The sequence below is a fragment of the Cajanus cajan genome, chromosome 5, assembly GCF_000230855.2.
Source record: "Cajanus cajan strain Asha chromosome 5, NIPB_CcT2T_4, whole genome shotgun sequence".
NCBI classification, from domain to species: domain Eukaryota; kingdom Viridiplantae; phylum Streptophyta; class Magnoliopsida; order Fabales; family Fabaceae; genus Cajanus; species Cajanus cajan.
In genome coordinates, this window is record NC_138521.1 from 69,063,329 (window position 1) to 69,085,813 (window position 22,485).

General features: G+C 27.9%; 2 protein-coding genes across 3 annotated transcripts; one reads left to right on the forward strand and one right to left on the reverse strand.

Annotated features, from left to right (window-relative positions):
- The first annotated feature begins 733 nt into the window (after nucleotides 1–733).
- Nucleotides 734–5,117, forward strand: LOC109810990 (alkaline/neutral invertase A, mitochondrial). Of its 2 annotated transcripts, XM_020374607.3 has the most exons (6): nucleotides 736–1,814; nucleotides 2,529–2,694; nucleotides 2,892–3,103; nucleotides 3,510–4,003; nucleotides 4,288–4,336; nucleotides 4,696–5,117. In XM_020374607.3, exons 1-6 carry the CDS (start codon nucleotides 1,026–1,028, stop codon nucleotides 5,020–5,022), a joined length of 2,037 nt encoding a protein of 678 aa, XP_020230196.1. In that variant the 5' UTR covers nucleotides 736–1,025; the 3' UTR covers nucleotides 5,023–5,117. The 2 variants fall into 2 exon arrangements, with proteins under 2 accessions (XP_020230197.1, XP_020230196.1); XM_020374608.3 differs by lacking the exon at nucleotides 4,288–4,336 and having other exon boundaries at nucleotides 734–1,814; nucleotides 4,696–4,839.
- A 393-nt stretch (nucleotides 5,118–5,510) lies between these two features.
- On the reverse strand, nucleotides 5,511–10,900 carry LOC109811041 (gibberellin 2-beta-dioxygenase 2). Its single transcript, XM_020374675.3, has 3 exons — nucleotides 10,253–10,900; nucleotides 6,392–6,725; nucleotides 5,511–5,994 (listed from the first exon to the last, which is right to left on the reverse strand). The coding sequence occupies exons 1-3, from the start codon at nucleotides 10,585–10,587 to the stop codon at nucleotides 5,743–5,745; spliced, it is 921 nt and encodes a 306-aa protein (XP_020230264.1). The 5' UTR covers nucleotides 10,588–10,900; the 3' UTR covers nucleotides 5,511–5,742.
- Nucleotides 10,901–22,485: the final 11,585 nt, after the last annotated feature.

Sequence of the window (22,485 nt, forward strand, 5' to 3'; positions counted from 1 at the left end):
CACCACGTCATCACTTTTTTCCAATACCCAATTTACCCCTTTCCCTAATGTCCAAGGATTCCGAATTTCACTTACTTGCCCTTCTTAAAGTGGTTTTTTGAAAAATAATCCTTAAAAATCAAAATACATAGATAAGGATGAGGAAAGGATCACCTTACCAAAATAAATACGCCTCAAGGCAGTATAATAGAAAGCACCAAAGAAAAGTAAGCAAATAAAGTTAAATTTTTTTTTTGAAAAGCCAAAATAAGGTATCACTTTGAAGACAGAAACAATGCATCTATTTTTTTTTTTAAATTAATCATTTATATAAAATTATTTTAATTTCTCATTTTTTTGTGTTTCAAACAGTGTAAGCCTCCAACACGCTGCACCCTTCTCAGTTCTCAATGAAATAGAATCATACATAATTTTAAAATCTTACTTTAATAGTTCATCTAGTTTAATTACATTAGATGTAAGACTAGTTAAGTTAGAACATGTCAATCACCAAAGGAAACCGACAAATCCTGTCATGTTTTTGCTATATCTTCTTAATAACTGCTATCCGTTGTTGGGTTGGGACTTGTTCATTGAACCTACGAAGGCTATTATTGTAAAATCAATCTGTAACCAAATAAACAAACATCCAACACGTGCGGAGGACAATAATGTATTTACACTTGTCATCAATTTCGGAAACTATTCCTCCCTCCTACGAACTTTCCTTTCTCAGAGCTTATAAAATGGCGTTTTGAGCTTCATTCTTCATTTCCTCAAATCTCAAATACTGTTCGCTCTCTCATTCAAACCATTCGATCTCAACAACTTCGCCATCATAAACTGTAAGTAAACCTAGAAATCACTGTAAATTTCCATTACCATTCTCTTACTAATCAACTCAGAAATTTCCATTTCTAGATTTATAATCATTCTTTTTTATATTCCCCCCCATATACATAGAAGTGTAGTAAATAAATAAAGTCTTGAGTTTTATTAGTCCAGAGCAGTTTCATATTCTGGGCTGTGGTTATTTGATCATACAAATGACTAGTGGTAGCTGTATTGGAATCTCTACCATGAAGCCTTGTTGTAGAATCCTAAGTAGCTATAAAAGTCCATTGCTTTTTGGGTTTTCTCCAACCAAAGTCAGTGATTCAATAATCATGGGTATGTTGTCCAGATCAGGTCATCACATCTCAACCCATCAGCATAAATACAATACCTGTAATACTCAGATTTTAGGGTATAAACATGAGATCAATTCAAATCGGAGAGATTTTAGTGTTTCCGGTTCGAATTGGGGTCTTTATAGGAATTTTAGCACTAGTTTTTGTGTCAATATTGGTAGTTTTAGGCCTAGAGTTGTGTCCTTGGTACCGCATGTAGCGTCGGATATTAGGAACCATTCTACATCGGTTGATTCACATGCTCGCGATACAAGCTTTGAGAAGATTTACATTCAAAATGGCTTGAATGCGAAGCCGTTGGTAATTGATAGAATTGAGACTGACCAAAGTAACTTGGACTTCGAGGAGGTCTCTGAAAATGAGTCAAGTGTAAATATAGATAATTTGAAGGATTTGAGTGAGAATAAGGTTCAGAGGGAGGTGTCTGAGATTGAAAAGGAAGCTTGGAAATTGCTTGAGGATGCTGTTGTCACTTACTGTGGGAATCCGGTTGGCACTGTTGCAGCTAATGATACTGCTGACAAACAACCGCTGAACTATGATCAAGTTTTTATCCGTGATTTCGTTCCATCAGCACTTGCCTTTTTGCTCAATGGTGAAGGGGAAATTGTCAAGAATTTTCTACTTCACACGTTGCAATTACAGGTATGTTATGACCTCAACAGCTCAATTAGATTTTTACTGCATAAATTTATTAGCTGTTATTCTACAGTCTCTAGTACGTGTAAAATTTTGATCTAGCAATGCTCATTGTTAGAGAGTTGCTTCTGTCAGGACTGCTAATATAGTTGGAGTTAATGCTTCACAATTAATTACTGATTTGCTTGCCTACCCAATAATTGTATAGTTTAATGAATTTTAGAGACAGATTGTTTCTTCTATGTGAATGATAGAAAGATAAGACATCACGTGTTTGGTTATATTTGTTGCTTTTCTTATTTTGAATTCTCCTATGTTAGACATCGCTGAAGAAATGTATGTCCAAGTGTGTTTGGATTCCTATTAGAAAAGCCCTGAACCATGGTTTGGGCAAAAGCTTGTCTCTTGTAGCTTTTGCTCAAATCATGGTCTGGAGATTCTCAACTTAAAGCCAAACATGTTCTAAAAATGCTTCTTATTCACGGATTTTATATCATATTTTCCCAAATTAAACTAGAATCCCGGTAAATGGCTCACTAGCTAAGTTTTGCTAATTTTATCTACTACAAAAACAAGTAACCAATGAGTGGGAGGGAAGGAATATTTTTTAAGGTGTTGTCAACAAACAATATTGATGAAGCTGTTATGCGACTTTAATTAATGGTTTTTGGAGTACTTGTTGCTCATTTAATATTTTAATTCTAAGTTTATGTTTGCCAGAGTTGGGAGAAGACTGTTGACTGCTACAGCCCAGGGCAAGGGTTGATGCCAGCAAGCTTCAAGGTTAGAGCTGTGCCTCTTGACGGAAGCAATGAAGCATTTGAGGAAGTTTTGGATCCTGATTTTGGTGAATCAGCTATTGGTCGTGTTGCACCTGTTGATTCAGGTAAGTTATTTATTGCCGTGGAATCCAAGACATTTTTCTATTACTTTAAATGTTACCTACTTTGTCATCAATAATTTTTCTGATATAGTCTTACTATATTTTTTCCTTTTCAAAATATTTCTTTGCATAACTTCTTAATTTTACAATCCAGATTTAGGCCAAAATTTTAAAGTTTATGCTAAATACTTTGTTAACAGGATTATGGTGGATTATATTATTGAGAGCTTATGGGAAATTAACTGGTGACTATGATTTGCAAGATAGAGTGGATGTCCAAACAGGCATAAGACTGATCCTTAAGTTGTGCCTGACTGACGGATTTGACATGTTTCCTTCTCTATTAGTCACTGATGGCTCCTGCATGATTGATAGAAGGATGGGTATTCATGGTCACCCTCTTGAGATCCAGGTAAGCTGATTTCTAGTTATCACTTTTTATACAAGGAAGTAGGAAGTATCAGTTAATTTGCTCTTCCAAATGCATGATACTGAATGAGGGGATTTTTCCATGGATAATATGCTTTCCTGCTCTGTATTCGGAGCACTGCATTCTTTAAGTTAGATTATTTGAGCAAGAAAAAGTGAGGCAGTGTGATTCAAGAAAACTTTATTCTTTGCCATAGAACAAAATGTTTGAGAATTTTAAAATTTTCTTTTACTCACTGTTGGACAACGACTGACAGAATTTTTCATATTAAAAATTAAAACTGATTCACCATTTTTGAACTTTTGCTACTGCTTCCTGGGTGTCTGAATATATGCCTCTTTACTTATGTACAGTTCTCCTTTGGTGGGCTTGAATTGCTCATTTGCAGGCATTATTTTACTCAGCTTTACGCTGCTCTCGTGAGATGCTGATAGTTAATGATGCAACTAAGAACCTGGTGGCTGCTGTTAGTAATCGCTTGAGTGCACTCTCCTTTCACATGAGAGAGTATTATTGGGTTGATATGAAGAAGATTAATGAAATTTATCGGTATAAGACGGAAGAGTACTCTACTGATGCTGTCAACAAGTTTAACATCTATCCAGAGCAAATTCCTTCATGGCTGGTAGACTGGATCTCTGATGAAGGTGGATACTTCATTGGCAATTTGCAACCTGCTCATATGGACTTCAGGTTTTTCACTCTTGGAAACCTTTGGGCTATTGTTTCTTCTTTAGGAACAACAAAACAGAACCAGGGCATTTTGAATTTAATTGAGGCCAAATGGGACGATATCATTGCTCAAATGCCTCTCAAGATTTGTTATCCAGCGCTTGAGGGTGAAGAATGGCGTATAATCACTGGCTGTGACCCCAAGAACACGTAAGGCTCTTTTAAGTTACTTGTTCTTTTTCACCTGATTGTGATTTTCGCAGAGTAATGCTACGACCAGAACCTTCTTGATACAAAAGTTCACAATTGTGTCATGTTCACCGTTGAAATAAACAGTCAATGATTCAATATCCCGCCACAGATAGTTGTGCTTTCTGGTATCATGAAGGATTTGGCTGTTGCACTACTCTTTTCTGAGTATTTGTTTGTTATCTTATCTCTCCCTTGCCTCCTATTGGAAGTTACAACGATAATTTCTGTTAAACTGATTGCAGCCCTTGGTCATATCATAATGGGGGATCTTGGCCGACCCTTCTCTGGCAGGTGAGTTTTTTATATTTGTTTGGATTATATTATCTTTGTGATTATTCATTATAATTTTTCAGTAAAATCAAGTGTCTTTCTTTTATATTTCTTTTTTAGAATGGTAAACCAATTGAAAGCCTACATTACAATTTTCTTTTTATCATTATATGAACTTAATTAAAATGCATTTTTTGCAAAGTCATTCACTCTTGGATTAATATATATGATAAAATTGTTAACTTTTGTGATAATTACTTTAAAAAGTAATATTTAGGACAATTTCGAATTAGCTGACATTACAATTTTTTTTTCATTGATGGTTTATGAATATTAAACTTTTGTTATATTTCTAATTAGTATGGTATCTTTAACTTCAGTTCACACTAGCCTGCATGAAGATGGGAAGGCCTGATTTGGCACAAAAAGCAGTTGATTCAGCAGAGAAAAGGCTATCTATGGATAGATGGCCTGAATATTACGATACCCGAAATGGAAGGTTCATTGGGAAGCAATCGCGGTTGATGCAGACTTGGACCATTGCTGGTTTCTTGACTTCAAAGATGCTTCTAGAGAATCCAGAAAAGGCATCCTTGTTGTTTTGGGAGGAGGATTTTGAACTTCTTCAGAACTGTGTCTGCATGCTAAGCAAAACTGGTAGAAAGAAGTGTGCCCGTTTTGCTGCGAGATCTAAGTTTCTTGTTTAATGTCAAGAGTCATTATATGAACTGTTGGAGTGTTAAGTCTAGGTGAACTGATTTATTACAATAATAAATGATTGATACCACTTTTCAGAATTTAATCCGTTCAATATTCCTGTTATTTGGTGATAATGGCTAACTGTATCACAGTTCTGTTGCATCATTTATTTTATGCGGGGTAACTCCACGTATATTTATGTTTCGAGTGTTCTATTTGCACATATGTGCTATGTTGCTTCACTGTGTTCTCTCTGTGACAAGTGGTTTCTTGTCCCTAATTCTTTTTAAGGATGATTTAAGACCTTATGAAGTTCAATGTTTGATTTTAGTCTTTACAAAATTTTGATTTGTCTCCATAACAAAGTTTCATTAAAAAATACTTTCATGTCATTATTGTTCAAACTTAAGATAGGATTAAAATATCAAAACAAAAACCTTTCGAACATATTAACTAATGATCCGTGTTGTATTGACACAATAAGAAAAGACACATTTTATCTTATAAAAAAGAGTGATGAAAGAAGATGTTAAGAAAATGTTTATGCCACTCCACCATATTAAACATTATAAATTATAAATTAAGAAACAAAATGAAAATAGCAATTAGAAACATAGTAGCTTTTGTAACCGTTGTCGAGTCGACTTCTACCACAACCCATGCAAAAAGTGTTGACACAATTAGACAAGCATAGGAAAACATGGCAAAAGGTAGCATGACAAGACAAACTAGAGTTTAGGGTTTCTGAAAAGGTCAATGCGTGTGTCTCCAAGCCTGAGAGAGTATGTGGCTTTCTTGTACTCGGCCCAAGTGAATGGTCGGAAAAGAGAGGGCCTCTGGGGTGTAACCATAACTGAGGGAGCAACAATCCTTGCATGCAGAGGTGGAGCCCCAAAATATGCCACCGACATTCTACACTTGTAGTGTGACTCTGTCATAGCCCTGTGCCGAACGCTCACAAATCTCCCATTTGTCATAACCTTAATACAACAACAACACTATATAGTATAAAAACCTTTTTTGTTCCAACTCTTGTACCAGACTTGAACGCTAACTTGTCATCACGCATGCTTTTATAAAAGCTACAATTATTACGTTTTAAAAATCATTTCAAAACTAGTACATTCAATTGATTTGATTGATTGACTAAAATTCAGTAGTGAAAATAAAAACATCAAATCCCATGTCATTTCAGTTGCTAGCAAGTGGGTTTTCTATAAGATTATTATGGCAGAGCATAGAGAGCAGGCCCCCCTTGGGAAAACGAATCAAGTGAAGGGTATGTGATTATGGGGCTAAAAAATTATAATAATAAAAAAAGAGCTTATAATAGTGATGCTGATACAATACATAAACATTAGAATATGCTACGGGTACCTGTAGTAGATCACCCACGTTGACATAGAAAGCTGAGGGATCAGGTGTGACCGGGATCCAGAGTCCATGTTGAAGGGAGATTTGGAGGCCACCCACGTCGTTGGATCTGAGAATGGTTAAGATCTGAGGGTCAGAATGCTCCCCAAAGCCAACCTTGCTATATTGTGACTTGTCTGGTGGGTAGTGATTGAGCCTCATTACTGAGTCACTTTCAACATCCCTTATGAACCTACTGAAAAACATTTTATCAGGGACCCCCAGGCCCTCTGCCATTAGCTCCAATATCTTACATGCCACCTCCCTCACTGCCTCTATGTATGCACTCAACCTACACCTGCCATGTCCATTGCAATGCAATTACAACACTACTTTTTTCAAATCAAACATCAATCCTCCCATATGCCAACAATTCTTTTTAACTACCTATTTACTATATGCATCTATAACTTTTTTTTTTTTTCAAGTATCATAATCGATCACTTTCAATATTACTATATTCATCTATAACTTCTTTGTGTCATGTTGATTCATGTGATGTTTTTCTTACAACTCATCTAAACAAATGGTAAACATTATGCCTTACTAACATTTTATTTTAATGATATTGCCGGTTAGGTTAACGTGATATTTCTAACATATATTTCATTATAAAAATTGGATATCTTGAATATAAAATTCACAAAACTTGACATGTAGATATGACAGATGAGCCTATAAATGCTCCATCATTAGCTATAGAGGTAAGGTAGCTGTGGCTTAGTAGGATGGGTTTTGATTTTGAACTCAACTCATGCGCTGCTATCTGGGCCTGATTTACTCACTCACCAGACACTTCTAGCTTAGTATTTTATTATGGAAATTACATACTAGACCTTCTTTTTTTTTACATTTTGGGAAATTGTATTGTTTCATTTCACTATTTCAGCTTCTAGCTAGGTTGGATTTGATTGGACGTTCTTGATGATATATGTCTCACAATTCAGACACATGGCATATCTCTTGCTTCAAATCTTTATCCAAACCATTTTGCTATTCAAATTCAAACATGCTTTACTGCTTTACCTTTAAATTAAGTAATTTATTTTTTAAATATCTTACTGTAAAATATTTTATTTGGTTAAAAAATTTACAAAGAATTTAAAATTTAAATATTTATAAAATCTTTAAAAATAATAAAATTTTAAATTCTGCATTTTTCTTTTTCTTAATTTACCTATAAATCTTTTATCGATCTTGTATAGCTTATCTTTTGTTCTTTTTTTCCCTTCACTGTTCCATCTTATATTCTATTTTTTCTCTCTCCCCTTTCTCCTTCTCTACTCTTTGTCCTTTTTATCCTCTCTAATTTGTTTCTTTTTTCTCTTTTTAATTTTATTTCTTTTCTTTCTCTTATCTCTCCATTCTTTTCTCTTAGTATTTGTCCTTTTTACCTTTTGTTTTTTTTTTCCTCTCCTACCCTCTGATCTTTTTTTTTTTTTAAATTGACATAAAAAATATTAATAATTTTTTTAGTTATTAAATATTTAAAATTATTTTTAAAATATAAATATATCTAATATTATTTTTTAAATATTTGATATTTAAAAATTTACTAATATTTAACCTTAAATTTCAAAAAATATATATATAATCAATTTTTCATGAAAAAAATTAAATTATTATATCTAAATTAAGAATTTAAAATTTTTAAAATTTAAATTAACTTATCAATACAAAATATTTAAAAATAATAATAATAAAAATAAAACTAAAATATTTTAAAATTTGAAAATTTGAAATTTTTTTAAATTTCTTATTGAAACACACGATTATTCTTATTCTTCCTGACATAGTACGTTGGATAATAATCAAAATTAATTTTATAAACATATATTTCATGAAATAATTTTAATTTTAAGAATTTGAGAATAACAATCTATAAATTTATGCCATAGAAATATATGAAAATTAAAATATAATTACTTGTTATGGGAAGAATTATAATTTGTATTTTCTGTTGTGTCTAACGAAAACATTTGTGATTCTTATATGGTTTTCTTTTATTTATAAACAGAATTAATTGATTGCAGCATTCTTGAGTGATGAGTGTTGAGTGTTGACTGTTGACAAGACCATTTCTTTGAAGTGAAAAGGTCAAGTGTCGCTGACATGCCGCCCCACCACAGTAGTCCCATGTGCAACCTTAATTCTTTATTTTCATTCTAAAATTACTTCAAATACATTAATATAATTCTACTTACAAAATATTTTGTCTAACGTTTATAATATAACTGAAATTAAATCTATTTACCATCTAAATATCATTTTACTACATAATTTATTTTAACAAATATCAATTTCATATTTTCATTCCAATTAGTTTTACAAATATTCATTAAAATACTCGCTATTACACTTTTCACAACTTCCAAACAAACGAAAATGTTGAGGTTGCAACTTTTAATAAGTATATGTTAGTTGGCGCAAAGTTAGAAAGGCATTTAAAAATTGAGTTGCATAAGATAATTGTGAAACTGAACCCATAAAATCAGTACTTTATATTTATGAAAAATGACTTCCATTGTTAAATATTATTTTATCAACGAGAACGATCCTTAGAATACTCCAAGACTTACATGTAGTTATCGATTAAAAAGTAAGTGCATCGTATTTCTAACGTTCTAATGTTCTTTTTTACTATTCTCAAACAAAAGAAACATACGTATATATAAGTGTGTTTACTTTTACGTTTTATCCTCTTAATTCTACGTTTTTGTTTTGAAAAGTGAAAAAATTTAGTTAAACAGTAAAATAAATACGCTCTAAGTGGTATGACTAGTAAACAAACTTTTAACAGTATTAATTGATATTCATAACAATTTTTGAATTATGGAAAAACAAATAGAGCAAGAAGCTCGACTTGTACAATAATCAGTTGCACTATATATCACCCTGTTTAAAGAATGAATAATGGCTTTGTTGTGTAAGTGGTACAAAGGGAAAACGTTGAAACTTTGAAGCATTTATTCTCTCTCCGTTCTTTGCTATGCAGTGTAAGGTAGATCCAAAACGAAACATTGTACTTATTCAGTCACCATAAGTGTGTTGTAGCTTGCAGGAAGTGTATAAAATTATTTATTATAATGCTTATTAAAACATTATAAAAAAAATATCAAGATTATAAAACATATAAATATACTACTTTTCATATGATCATTTAACAAGAAAATTATATGTTTTTCTTATTAAAAAGTTTATCTAAAATCATGTCTAATCGTTAGAATCCACTTAACAATGAAAGTCAAAGTAACATGTTAAAAAACACAAGGTTTTATATGTTTTATAAATAAATAAAAAAATTAGATTTGGACACTAAAATCGACATAGGAACCAAAGTTAAAATAATATCTAAAAAGTATTATATCTGCCTTTTAAAAATAAAAAAATTAAATTATGTAATGTTAAAATTTAGTTAAATTACAACACAATTCCACATGACAAGATATAAAATATGTTGTCATAAAATATGGAGGAAGTAGAATTCAATCCCCAAGTCTTAATTATTATATATGTTTTGAATATCAGTTTAAAATTATATTCAATAAAAAATCAAGCATTCCAATGTGAAAAAAGAAAAAAAAAGGAAACGTTTGTGATCAAATATCTGTTACTGTAACTTGTTTTTTAACCTAATTAAGTTGAACTGAAATGATGATGAAAGACGTCTTAAAAACAAAGAGATTGAAGGAGTTGTGTGAGCATGAAGATATATAGAAGGCGTTATATAGTAATTCCGAATAAAAAATGATGCATAATAAATAAAAAATGTAGATAGGAGAAATAATTGAGAAAGGAAGCATGCAGTAGAAGATATATATATACCTGAAGGTTGATGTAGTTTTGGATATGTTGGCAATGGAGTGAGTGTTGGCAGCGAATAGAAGGTACTCGACCTCTCCCATGTCCCCATTGAAGCCAATGTTCTTGCAGCCATAAGCAGGTGCAGCAAGGTTCTTCTGTGCCATGGGTTTCTTAAAGAAAGTAAAGCCTTCTTCTTCAGCTTCAGCTACGACTGCATGTCTCACACCATGGTTTATCACTTTGAAGAAACCGAACTCTTCGCACGCTTTCACAATGACCTTTGCCACCTCTGCCCTTTCGCCTGAGAGGTCCACAACGGGAAGCTCGCAGGGTGGAGAAAGCAACTCCAACACCATGTTTGTGTGAGTTAGTAAGATCCAGAAAGACGATCAAGAGAAGGAAGGTGGTGAATTCTTTCTTGCGATACTCCCATATTTATGCACCTTCCAGACAAAATATATATATATATATATATGTTTTTTATGGGATAATATCTATTATTTTGAAAGTAAATTATCCTCTGTCAACACATATTGAACTATCATATAAGATTAAAAGAATTGAAAAACAGGATATTTTAATAAATTAAATTATAACATCACTGTACAAGAAATATATTTTTTTAATCTAAAAGTTATAACATATTATATTAATAAAAAAATTAAAGACAATTTTTATCGATGAGAATAATTACTTAGAATAAAAAAGTGTGAATAAAATACTAATATATTAAATATATTAAAAATAATTAAAATGTAATATAATATAATCTATATTATATATATAGTGAGAGAAAAAATTTAGTGAGGTTATGAATATACATCCGAGCCTGAGTATAGATCATGGACCATGGATCCCACGAGGACATTAACCTGGATTATTTAATAGACAAGAAAATGAATATAATAAATGAAGAAAAAACAAAAGTAAACCATGAATACATCACTTCTAGAATTTTTCTTTCACGCTAATTTGCATTATTTTGTACCTTTGAAACTATGGGTGTTTTGGCCTTTTCATCTATTAGGGGCAGGGAAGTAAGTGATTACAATTAATCTGCGAATTTCATTTGATCCAAATTCACCTAATGAGTTTTATCAATTTTTTATTATTATTTATATTAGTTTCAATTTAATCTGATCAAAATTTGATATTATTTGAGTTGGATAACGGATTTTATATTCTTAACCTATTATCCAACTTAGATTTGATTATATATAATAATAATAATATTTGAATGATTATTTATTTACGACAATACTTACTTTCATTACTTAATAACGAGATTTGTGTTTTAAATTGATAACATTATAATAATATAATATATTTATTTTAATTTTAATTTTATACTAATAAATGATTTTTTTAAATTAATAATAATGTAATAAATTAATAAATTTGTATTAAAATTTTTATTTGTATTATTATTTATTTTATAATCGATAATATTATATTTGCAGTAATATATCAAATGATTTACATATATTTTAAAATATTTAAATTTTCACAAAAAATAAATAAATTTAATTATGTTGATTTGATTAACCTAATCCAACATATTTGTGATTGGGTTGAGTTTGATTTAAAAAATTTGCACAAACCCAACATAACACATTAGATTTTAATTGGATCGAATAACAGATTCATTTAAACTCAATTCAACTTGACCCGCTTATACTCTTACCTACACTTATTTTATATAGATTGCTTGTCACATTCCCAGAGAATGAATATCATATACTAAACTTTGTCGCATTATATATATATCATCAACATTATCCTTCAACCATTAGGACAGATTATTTTCTTTCAAAGCCAAGTGTTCCAATAAAGTTTTTTTTTCCATACAACCAAAAATTAAACTTTTATTAGCATATTTGAGATGAACTTACTTATGTACTAAGCATTTTATTGTAGAGGTTAGTAAGATTCAACTCGACCACTAATTCACTACTATATTTTGATTCTTTAGAGATTTATATTTGTTAAAATGTTACTATATGTTAAATAAATAAGTTATTTTATAATATTTTTTTATAAAAAATATTATTATAGATAGAGTAACATTTTTTTAAATTATTTTTAAAATTAAAATCTTACATTGAATAAAAAAAAGTTACATAGATTATTTTGCAACATTTTTTAAAAAAAATATTTTTATAGCTATAAGTAACATTTATTAATCTCAATATTATTCTTTTTAATTATTTAAAAAATTAAAATCTCACACCGAGTAAAAAAAATATTACATAAAGAGTATAGTTTTCACATCTCTAATTATTTTTCATAATTAAAATCTCATATCGAATAAATTAATGACTCATAAAAAAGTATATATAATCATGTAGTTATACTTAAGATAAATAAATAAACTTCAACATTTGATATATAATTAGTAGTAACTAATTAAGAATATTTTCAATCTTCTCTTAAAAAACTTGTAAGAGTTTAGGAGACAAAGTATAATAATTGATAACAACATTTATATTAAAACTAATTGTTATTTTATAAAATTAACAAAAAATTAGTAACATCATTAAAATATTACAAAAACATCACTTTGATAACATTTAAAAAATATTATTGTTTAATTACATAAAAATATTATTAAAATTTTGTACTAATATAAATTATATATAATATTTGATAATATATCAAAAAATAAATTAATAATATTTATACATAATTAAGTAATAATTTTTTAAATATTACTAACAGTAACAGTTTTTGGAGTTGTAGGTTGAAAAGAATTGGATAAAAATTTGGTATCAAGATAAGACAGATAAAGTCATTGATTAGTGGATTGAGGAAGCAGGAGCCAAATTATATACTAAGGCCATCTAAGAATCCCCAGACTTGGCTATCAAATCCTAGTGGTATCGAATTGTGAGTACTCACATGTCATCAATGGTTTGTGTTCTTGTCGGAGATTGCCGCCAGAAAGAGGGTTCAGGCCACTCTTGCTCCTTAGCATTGAGAGGCTTGTTCCGGTATATGTCTAAAAGTCTCACATCGCTTAGGAGTCGAGATTAAGAGTAGTTTATAAACACCCTTCCTCCTTAACCCACCGAAGCGCCTTTTAAAAGACAAAACCGTGACGGTCTAACGAGTTATAGCGGACAATACCTCGGATGTGGTGATCCTAATGATAGCCGTAGCAACACTTTGTTTATACTTCGTTTTCTTCGCTACCCTATTTGTACCCAAATCCGTAAAGCATCTGCATCCTTGCAGATGCAATCTTTACATTCATGATTCTTCCTCTTTGAATATTTCAATCATGGAATTGCCAATTGAGACACCAGGTGATAGTGAAATATGACCCCATCTTGCCACACTCATTCTGTACCTCACTTTTGTTTTTAAACTAATTAAAAGCTTTTTAATTATAAATAATCTTTTGAAATAATATGTTTCCAAATAACATCAGTCTTCTCTTATAGTCTTATCAATGTGAATGTATTTACATTTTGTATGATTAGTGAAACAATTACAAGTTTACAACTGTGGAAGAAAAACAGTAGACTTTTTGTCATTCACCTTCTTTGACTTGTACCTTGGACTGCAACATAATTATATAATACATAAAGTATACTGATCATGTGATACTATAGAAAAGGAGCAAGTGAGTGCATGATGCTCTCACCTTCTGTCATTTGAAAAAACAAAATATAATATTAAGTTTTTACCTTTGTTTGGATAAAAAAACAAAGTTATTCTACAGAAATAGGACTCATTAGAAAACACTTTTCTCCTAAATTTCATGAAATGAGAAGAAAGTTATATATCTTTTCATTTTATATTTGTTTTTTTAAAAAATAATGAATAAAACAAAATTTTAATTAATTAAATTTTTATTGCTTTTATTTGTCTTTTTCACTCTCCAAATAAGTAAAAATTTGTTTTTCTTATCTTTATCCACCTAAATAACACAAACTTCTTTTACTCTTACGTTTATATCGTCTATAGTTTCCTCTATATTTGACTATTAATTTTTTTTGTACATTATTGGACTATTAGTTTAAACGAACCATTAATAACAATCTCACATGATTAGATACATGTAAGTCATTACTAAACGATGATAAGGAATATTTTAAAAAATAAAATATATGAAAATCAAAACTATTTTTCTAAATAAATAAAAAAAATTGAATCCTAATTCAATTTTTTAATATATTAAATTTGTGATATTTCTCATTTATATATTATTTAATTTATGCATATTTTTTATTTAATATGAGACTTTTTATTCACATTTGTACATCAATAGTTTAACATAAAAATTAAAATTAAAATATCTGTTTATTTTTTATTATTGAATTAAATATTTTTTTAAATTAGCATTAATGCCATGCATATCTATAGGTGGCGTTTACTAAAAATTTTATATTATAAATTTTATTGGATATTTCAACGCAGCTGTGGTGTGAAGTTAGGTTTATCGGACAGAACAATAATTGACCAAATGTTTGATTAAAAAAATACAATAGCCAATTAAGTTAATTAGGAAGTCTCAAAGCAAGACTAAACATACCTTGAGCTAGCAAATTTTAATTTAATTTGTTGGTTGACTTCTTAAGAGTTAGGTTTGCTTTTTCCAATGCCCTAAGTAGATTATCCAATACTTGAATGCCAAATGCAATTTGGACACTATGAAACAAAATTGACATAAAACTATATACTATTCCCGAGTATTAGAGAGAAAGTTCCTTCTTGATTCCAGTATTTCACGTTCATCTTAACGGGTAAGTAGATGCACTAATTATCTTACTTTACTTTATGGTTCGGTTTGAGATTCTACTTCTATCGACTAACATATATAAATCAACTTGACCAAATTATTATAATTTAATTCGAAATCACCAGTTTTGAGTATATAATTATATTAAAAATATGTTTAACAACATATTTAATGAGTTTATAATTTTTTTTTATATTTATAAGTTATTTAAATTAAAATAAGCTTGATTGGTATGAAAACTTGTTTTATTTCATAAGTTAATATTTGAAGTAATTTATATAGTTTAATTTATAAGTTCTTAACTTTTTTTTTCTTTTTCATTCTCATTATTTAATTAATTTTTTAATTAATAAATTATTTTGTCTACATATTATTTTCTTATTTTATTATTAAATAATTAAATATGTCATTTATTACATTAACCAACTAATTTATTAACTAATATTATCAAATATTTTCAATTTAATCAATTAGTTTATAAATTTCCAACTTTTAAACTCTTAGATTATATAATGCGTGCTGGTAAAATTAATTTATAGGTTGGTTGAAAACTCATAAACCTTAAGCTAAGAACTGAAAATTGAAAACTTATAAGTTCATTAATTAAATTAAAAATATTTAGTAAAATTACTTGACAAACTAGTTGATAAATACAAAATGACATTAAATAATTTTTATAAAGAGAGTGGAAGAATGATAGGATAAACAATAGATTCTAAACTTAAAATGATAAAAAAAAGACTTCAAGTAAATTGATGAGAGTAAAAAAGAAAAAAGAAAAAAAAATTAAATTATTATTTTAATTAGCTTATGAAAATAAGTTATAATCTCCTAAAATAGTTTTGTATAAACTTTTGTATTAAACAAATTTTATTTTAATCAAAATAACTTATAAATTAGTAAAAAAAAAAACTTATAATTTTCTAAAAATATTTTATTAAACACACTCATATTTTTATAAGCATTCAGTGACATTATAAGTTAATTTTATTAAAACACATCTTAAATATTTAGGGAAAATCTTTTGTCATTAATATTAGTTATACCTACCTCAGATATGGTTATTTGTTATATGTATTTATATATATATATATATATATATATATATATATATATAAATAAATAGATAGATAGATAGATAGATAGAGAGAATGAAAGAAAGAAAAAAAGTTGTAGTTATAATTTTCAAGTTTCAATTCAACGCCCTAGGTTATTATTTTTGATAAAGCAATGGTTTCATTGATTTTATTATTATTTAACTTGAATATATTTTTAGTCTCTCAAAATTTAAGATAAACTTATTTTTTATTCTTCAAATTTAAAATTGTTAATTTTAGTCTCTATAATTTAAAAAAATTATTATTTTAGTCTCTCAAATTATTAATAATATATTTAAAAGTGACAAATTATGACAATTAATTTATGGACCATCAATTAGGTTTAATATAATATTTTCACTAATAATAATACTAGTAGATAGATTTTATGCGATGATATTTGATAATTTCTCTAACAAAATTTAAATATAAAGATTAAAATAAGTTTTTTAAAGTTACATAGAGTAATAAAATAAAATTTAAATTTAAGAAATTAAAAATAAATATAGTTTAAATTAGAGAAGATTAATTATTTTATAATTGAGTAGCTATAGCTAGTTAGGCATTTGTTTGGAAGTACATTGGTGGTGGGTTAGGGTCGTCCTTGTTTGGTGAAAAGGGGTCCAGATAGAGTCCTGTTTGCCCATCAATTATTAATACACGAGATGGAATTATTATATCACACACATAACATAATTGGTCATCAAAAGCGATTGTACACGAATTTTTTACTAAAATAATATTTTTTTTAAAAATTTTTTTACCAAAAAAGCATATGTACAACTTTATTTACCCAAATAGAACATTTTACTGTTCATGTTCAAAATTCGGTTCCCGGGGAACCGAATTCTGAACTTCAATTTTATTTTTTTTTTAGCTCAGAATTCGGTTCCCGGAGAACCGAATTCTGAGAAGTGTTTATATTCTTTTTTCTTTTCTGTTTGTAGTTCGGGTTGTGGGTAAATATTGCAACTGGAACGGCCCGTTCTCCAAGTAAAACGGGCTGTTCTGCTTGCACGAATAATCTGTTATTTTTGAAACTGGAACGTCCAAGCAGAACGGCCAGTTTTGATGCATTCGTCATGTATGTATTTTTGCATCCGGAACGGCCCGTTCTGAATGGAGAACGGCAGTCTCCTTGCAGAACGGGCGTTCTCCTTGCAGAACGGTCCGTTCTGCAAGGAGAACGACCCGTTTTCCATTCAGAACGGGCCGTTCTGATTCCAGTTTTACACCATTCTCAGGTCCAAAAACGCAAAAAAAAATTAAAAAAATAATAATAATAGCTCAGAATTCGGTTTTCCGGGAACCGAATTCTGAACGTGAACAGTAAAAGGTTCTATTTGGGTAAATAAAATGGTACAGATGTTTTTTTGGTAATTTTTTTATAAAAAAAAATTATTTTAGTAAAAAATTCATTGTACACTGTCTATTATATCCCACAAATAATTGCCCACCAAAAGCCATACACACTACTCTCTTTCTCCAGCATCTCTTCAATTGGATTTTCTAAAACCACATTTTTAATTACTTCTATTCATTTAATTCATTTTTTATATCTTACAACGTACAAAAGTAATGTATAAAATTACATATATTAGAATGTTGAATTGTTTGAAATATAATTTTGATGTGTAATTATCCAACACTAGTTCAAAAAGGGAGAAATATTCGAATGAAATATCCTCTAGTCTACTCCACTTGAGTTGAATTCTGGTGTGTACCTGTAAGGATCCCAAACACTTGGTCGGTGTTTTTGCAAGAAGATGTTAAAAGTGTAGAAGCTAGAGAGTATATTTAATTCAATTTTCTATGGTATATTTATTCTATTATTTTCTTATAAGTTAATGGTGTTGGTAATTGTGTAATGGGGTAGGAGAAGTATTATTAGGTGACGGTTGTTTTGAGCTATCATATTGCATTCTTAATAATTATATTCTCCAGAAATATTCTTTTTAAGTATTATTAGAAATGTGTTTAGTTATATTTTAACACTTTTTGTAATGTTTTTAATATTAAATTAATTTAAATAATATAATGATTAAAAGAGAAAGTCACAAGTGTATTAAAATTTGAATTTTAATATTTTTATAAAAATATCACATTCTCACACCATCAACACACGAGATTAAAAAAGTAAAAAAAATATTGTGGAAAGATATTTTCATAAATGGACAATACCTAAAAATAATTTTTAAAAACTCATAACAAACATGAAAATATCATGTTCTTATCTTCATAATCCTGAAAATCAATTTTAATCCATGAAATAAACTCTCCATTTAGATAAATTTCATAATTTTCACTTCGCGTTATTTCAAAAAAAAAAAATGGCATCAAATATTGTGATACGTTTATTGGAGTTGATGTTAGTTCAAAAGGTTCTCTAATAGTTAAGTACGTTAGGTATTATATATAACTTAAAAACCAACTATATATTGAGGTTAATGATATTAGACTAACATATTTATTTTTCTTTTACATACGATCCAAATCTTCTAAAGAGAAGTACATAACGATGATCATCAAATAATATCACATGGTTATTTAGTTTGATCGATTAGATTCAATTACCTTTTATACAAATTTATTGAACGTATATCATTTTCCCAAGTTTAAAGGCTGACAAAAGAATACTTCAATCATGGAATTGGCTAAATCAATGTTAAAGATTGAAAAGCCAACGCCCATTGGAACTCGAAAAAACCATTGCCACCTTTGGAGAACCATAGTAATTAAACATCATAATCTAAAGTGAAGTACTAAAGGAATACATGTAACAAAGGTCCATATTTCATGAGTGTTTCCAAAATGTACATAAATGCTTGTGGTCCATAAAAATATCACCTTGGTTTGAAGAGAGTGGCCGTGGGGCCGCACACGAATTGAAGAAGACAACACATTAGTTTAACCTAAAAGACGAGGGAAAAAATGTAAAAATAAAAACAAGCAACTAAGTTTAACGTAAATCAACGTTAGAGATTATTTTTTACTTTGTACAATGATTGGTGGACAATGAACATTAAAATAAAATATTATTATATTTACTTTAGTATTTTTTTTAATACTCCCTTTAATATTATATATAAGTAAAAGTTATTTATTTTTTTTATATTAAAATATAAGCAAATTTTAATAAAAACAAACTTATTTAATATTTTTAATCCAAAAATATTTATATGATATTAAATGAGAGCGCTATCTATCGTAAATATAGTTAAGGATATTTCAAACAATATAATATATATTTTATGTAAAGTTGTGAAAATTAAATATATTTAATAAGTAGTTAAACTATTGATTTGAATACTCAGTAACTATAGTCAAGGTGTTAGCATATAATTAAACGATCTCATAATGATTATGTCTTGAGATGTATCAAATAATGTTGTGTAATTGTTATGTTTAAACCACAAACATGCATAATTATTATATATTAATTAATATTGATAACTACTCGTGGTATGTGAGTATGCTATAAATATGATTGTGAGTTATGTATGAGTTGTAGTGATGTGATTTCTTATGTAAATATTTAATTGTTATATTTGAATTATTAACTATTATATTGAGATCATTTGACAATGATATGATATGATAAAATATGTGTTTAGTGAATTAAATGAATGTCGAGTGAATATCTTTTATAAATTGATTAAGATGAATTAAATAAGTTAAAGATGGTTATATTTAGTGGGTATTGGATAATATTTTTTCAAAACATAATTAGATGCAATAATATTTTTCAATTTCCTAAAAAAAGAGAATGTTTTACAATTTTTTTTGTTTTATATATTTGAATGTTATTTCCAATACATCAATTTAAACAATTTTTTTTATTAAAGAAAACCATACATTTTGAAACGATTAAGACATACTTTTTAATGGATAAAAATTAAAATAAACTAAGGAGTTAATTAAAATTTCAAAATAAAATAATGAAATATATATAGGAAACATTCTGATTAGGGAAACAACACTTTTCTCCCTTGATGCTAGAAAATCAACAATGATGTATTTTAAATATAAAGAGAAATAGGAAGAAAAAAAATAGTTTTCTAAAATTCACAATTATTAGTACTCTTCTTATTTTACGATGGTTGCATTTTAAATTTTTTTTACACAAATTAAAGACAATAACAAATATATCACTTTTTAATATAATTTTATTAAAATAATTTAATCTCTTAATAAATATATTACTTTTAATTGTAATGATTAAATAATTTATGAAAGAATAAATTAAAAAATATAATTAATATTATATTGAAAAGTGAAAACATCCGTTATTTTTTAAATGTTAAAACTAAATTATTATTAGATAGTGGGAGTATTTAATAAATTTATCTTATGTATTTTGATTATACATTTTGAAAATTTTAAACGATTTACCTAAAACCAAGGAAGTGAAATAAATATAAAGTTGGAAGGAAAAAAGAAATTAAATTGAATTGAATGGGGTAGGATGGATGTGATAATAATTAAATTTTGGGATGCATACATTAGTTAAGTGAGGTCCATCATCATCTTGTGCTTGCACGGTCATGTTGCAGCCATTATCCAGTTGTGGTGATATGTTATTGTCATCACTGCCAATTCCTTCTAACTACCATTATTAATATGCATTCTTTCCACTAAATAACTCTTTTAATTCACTAAATTTCAGATGTATTAATAGTTAAATTTTATATTTATTCATATTTAAGTGAGGTTATATTAAATAATATAATATTTTATTTTATTTTTAAATATAAATAATATTTTTATTAACAAAATAAATATTAATTACTCATAAAAGTATATATAAATAAAATGTTTTATATATTATTTTTCAATTTTTTATTTTTATGTTAGTTTAAACTTGAATAGTGACAGATGATTAAACAACATCAAAGTTTAACGAACAATAATGTTAAATTGACAGTAAAATCAAAATTATTTTAAAAATAAGAGACTAAATATCCGTATTTAAAAATAAATAAACTAAAATTACTAAAAATATAACTTAATCTTTATTTTAAGATATTTAAATAAAAAAAATATCTTTAAAATTTAAAATATTTTAAAGGTATCACGTGATAAAATTATAACATAAACACCAGTAATGTTACAGGTGGTCACTTGACATCACACGACAATAAAGACCAAAAACAATTATTTTAATCCTTTTAGACATAAAAATCAAATAATTTTTTGTACAACATTAAAATAAACACTCTCTTATTTTATAGAGACTAAATATATATAAACAAACATAATAAATAACTTCATGATATTATATTATTTTTATTGATTGCTGAAAAACTGATGCGCATTGTATTTATAAAAACATTATATCGATTTTTTTAGAATAAAATTGAAATAGTTTTTAATATTTTTGATGAAAATATAAAATAACAATTAAGGTGATCTTTTGTGTGGAAAAATCTCATTCATGAACAAGAGAAAATAATTTAAATATATTTACTTTACAGCTAAATATCAACTCAAATTATATAAGCTAGTTTGTTCTTGTTTTTCTGTTTCTTTTGGTTTTCTAATGATATCATTCTTTGATTAGTTGATTTAAAGCATGGTCGAGCACTAAAATAAGTACTTTCTTTAACGAAATTTTGGTGCACCTTATTATAAAAAAGTAGCCATTTGGCTAGACTTTATCCCAATTGGTTCACAAACTTCTCTGTTGCAGACTAGAGAAATATTGGATAAAACAATGAGCAAAATTATGATTGAAAACTTAAGGTATGAATTATGTTTTATTTTGAAAAATGTCATGTTCAGTTGTTTAGAAAAGGTAAAAAAAAAAAAAAAAAGTGATTAATTATATATGAAAAAAATGTTTGCGAATATATATGTAATAAGTTGGGCATTTGTAACTAAAACGAGGAACCAGGGGGCAGAAGTATCTTTTTGTTTGTGAAGTGTTTGGGACCCCATTATCAGATAGGAATATAAATTATAATGCCTTTACCTTAACAAAAATGTTACTACTACGTTATCAAAACTTCTCATCAACTAACCCACACGAATTAAACGTGTTACATTGTAAACACCTGAATTTTCGTAAATAAATTGGTGTACAAAACTCGTATTGCTTAGCTTAGCGCTTCTCTTATCTTGAAGAATTTGGCCCTCATAATAATACAAACCCACAAAACACAAAGTCATTATTGTTTGGTACTAAAACTGCTACATGTCGTTAATAATTAAATTCATAATAATACTAACATTTTTCTCACTTTTATCCATTTATAAATTGTTTTATAAAGAACCTTATTAAATGACAACTCTTCTTCAGAAGTCAGAATTATAAATTTAAGCTATCAATCACACATTAATGTTCAAAATTAAAATTTTGTTCGTGGTTATATAACTACTTAACGGGGGAATATAGTTTAAAGTCAGAATAGTTT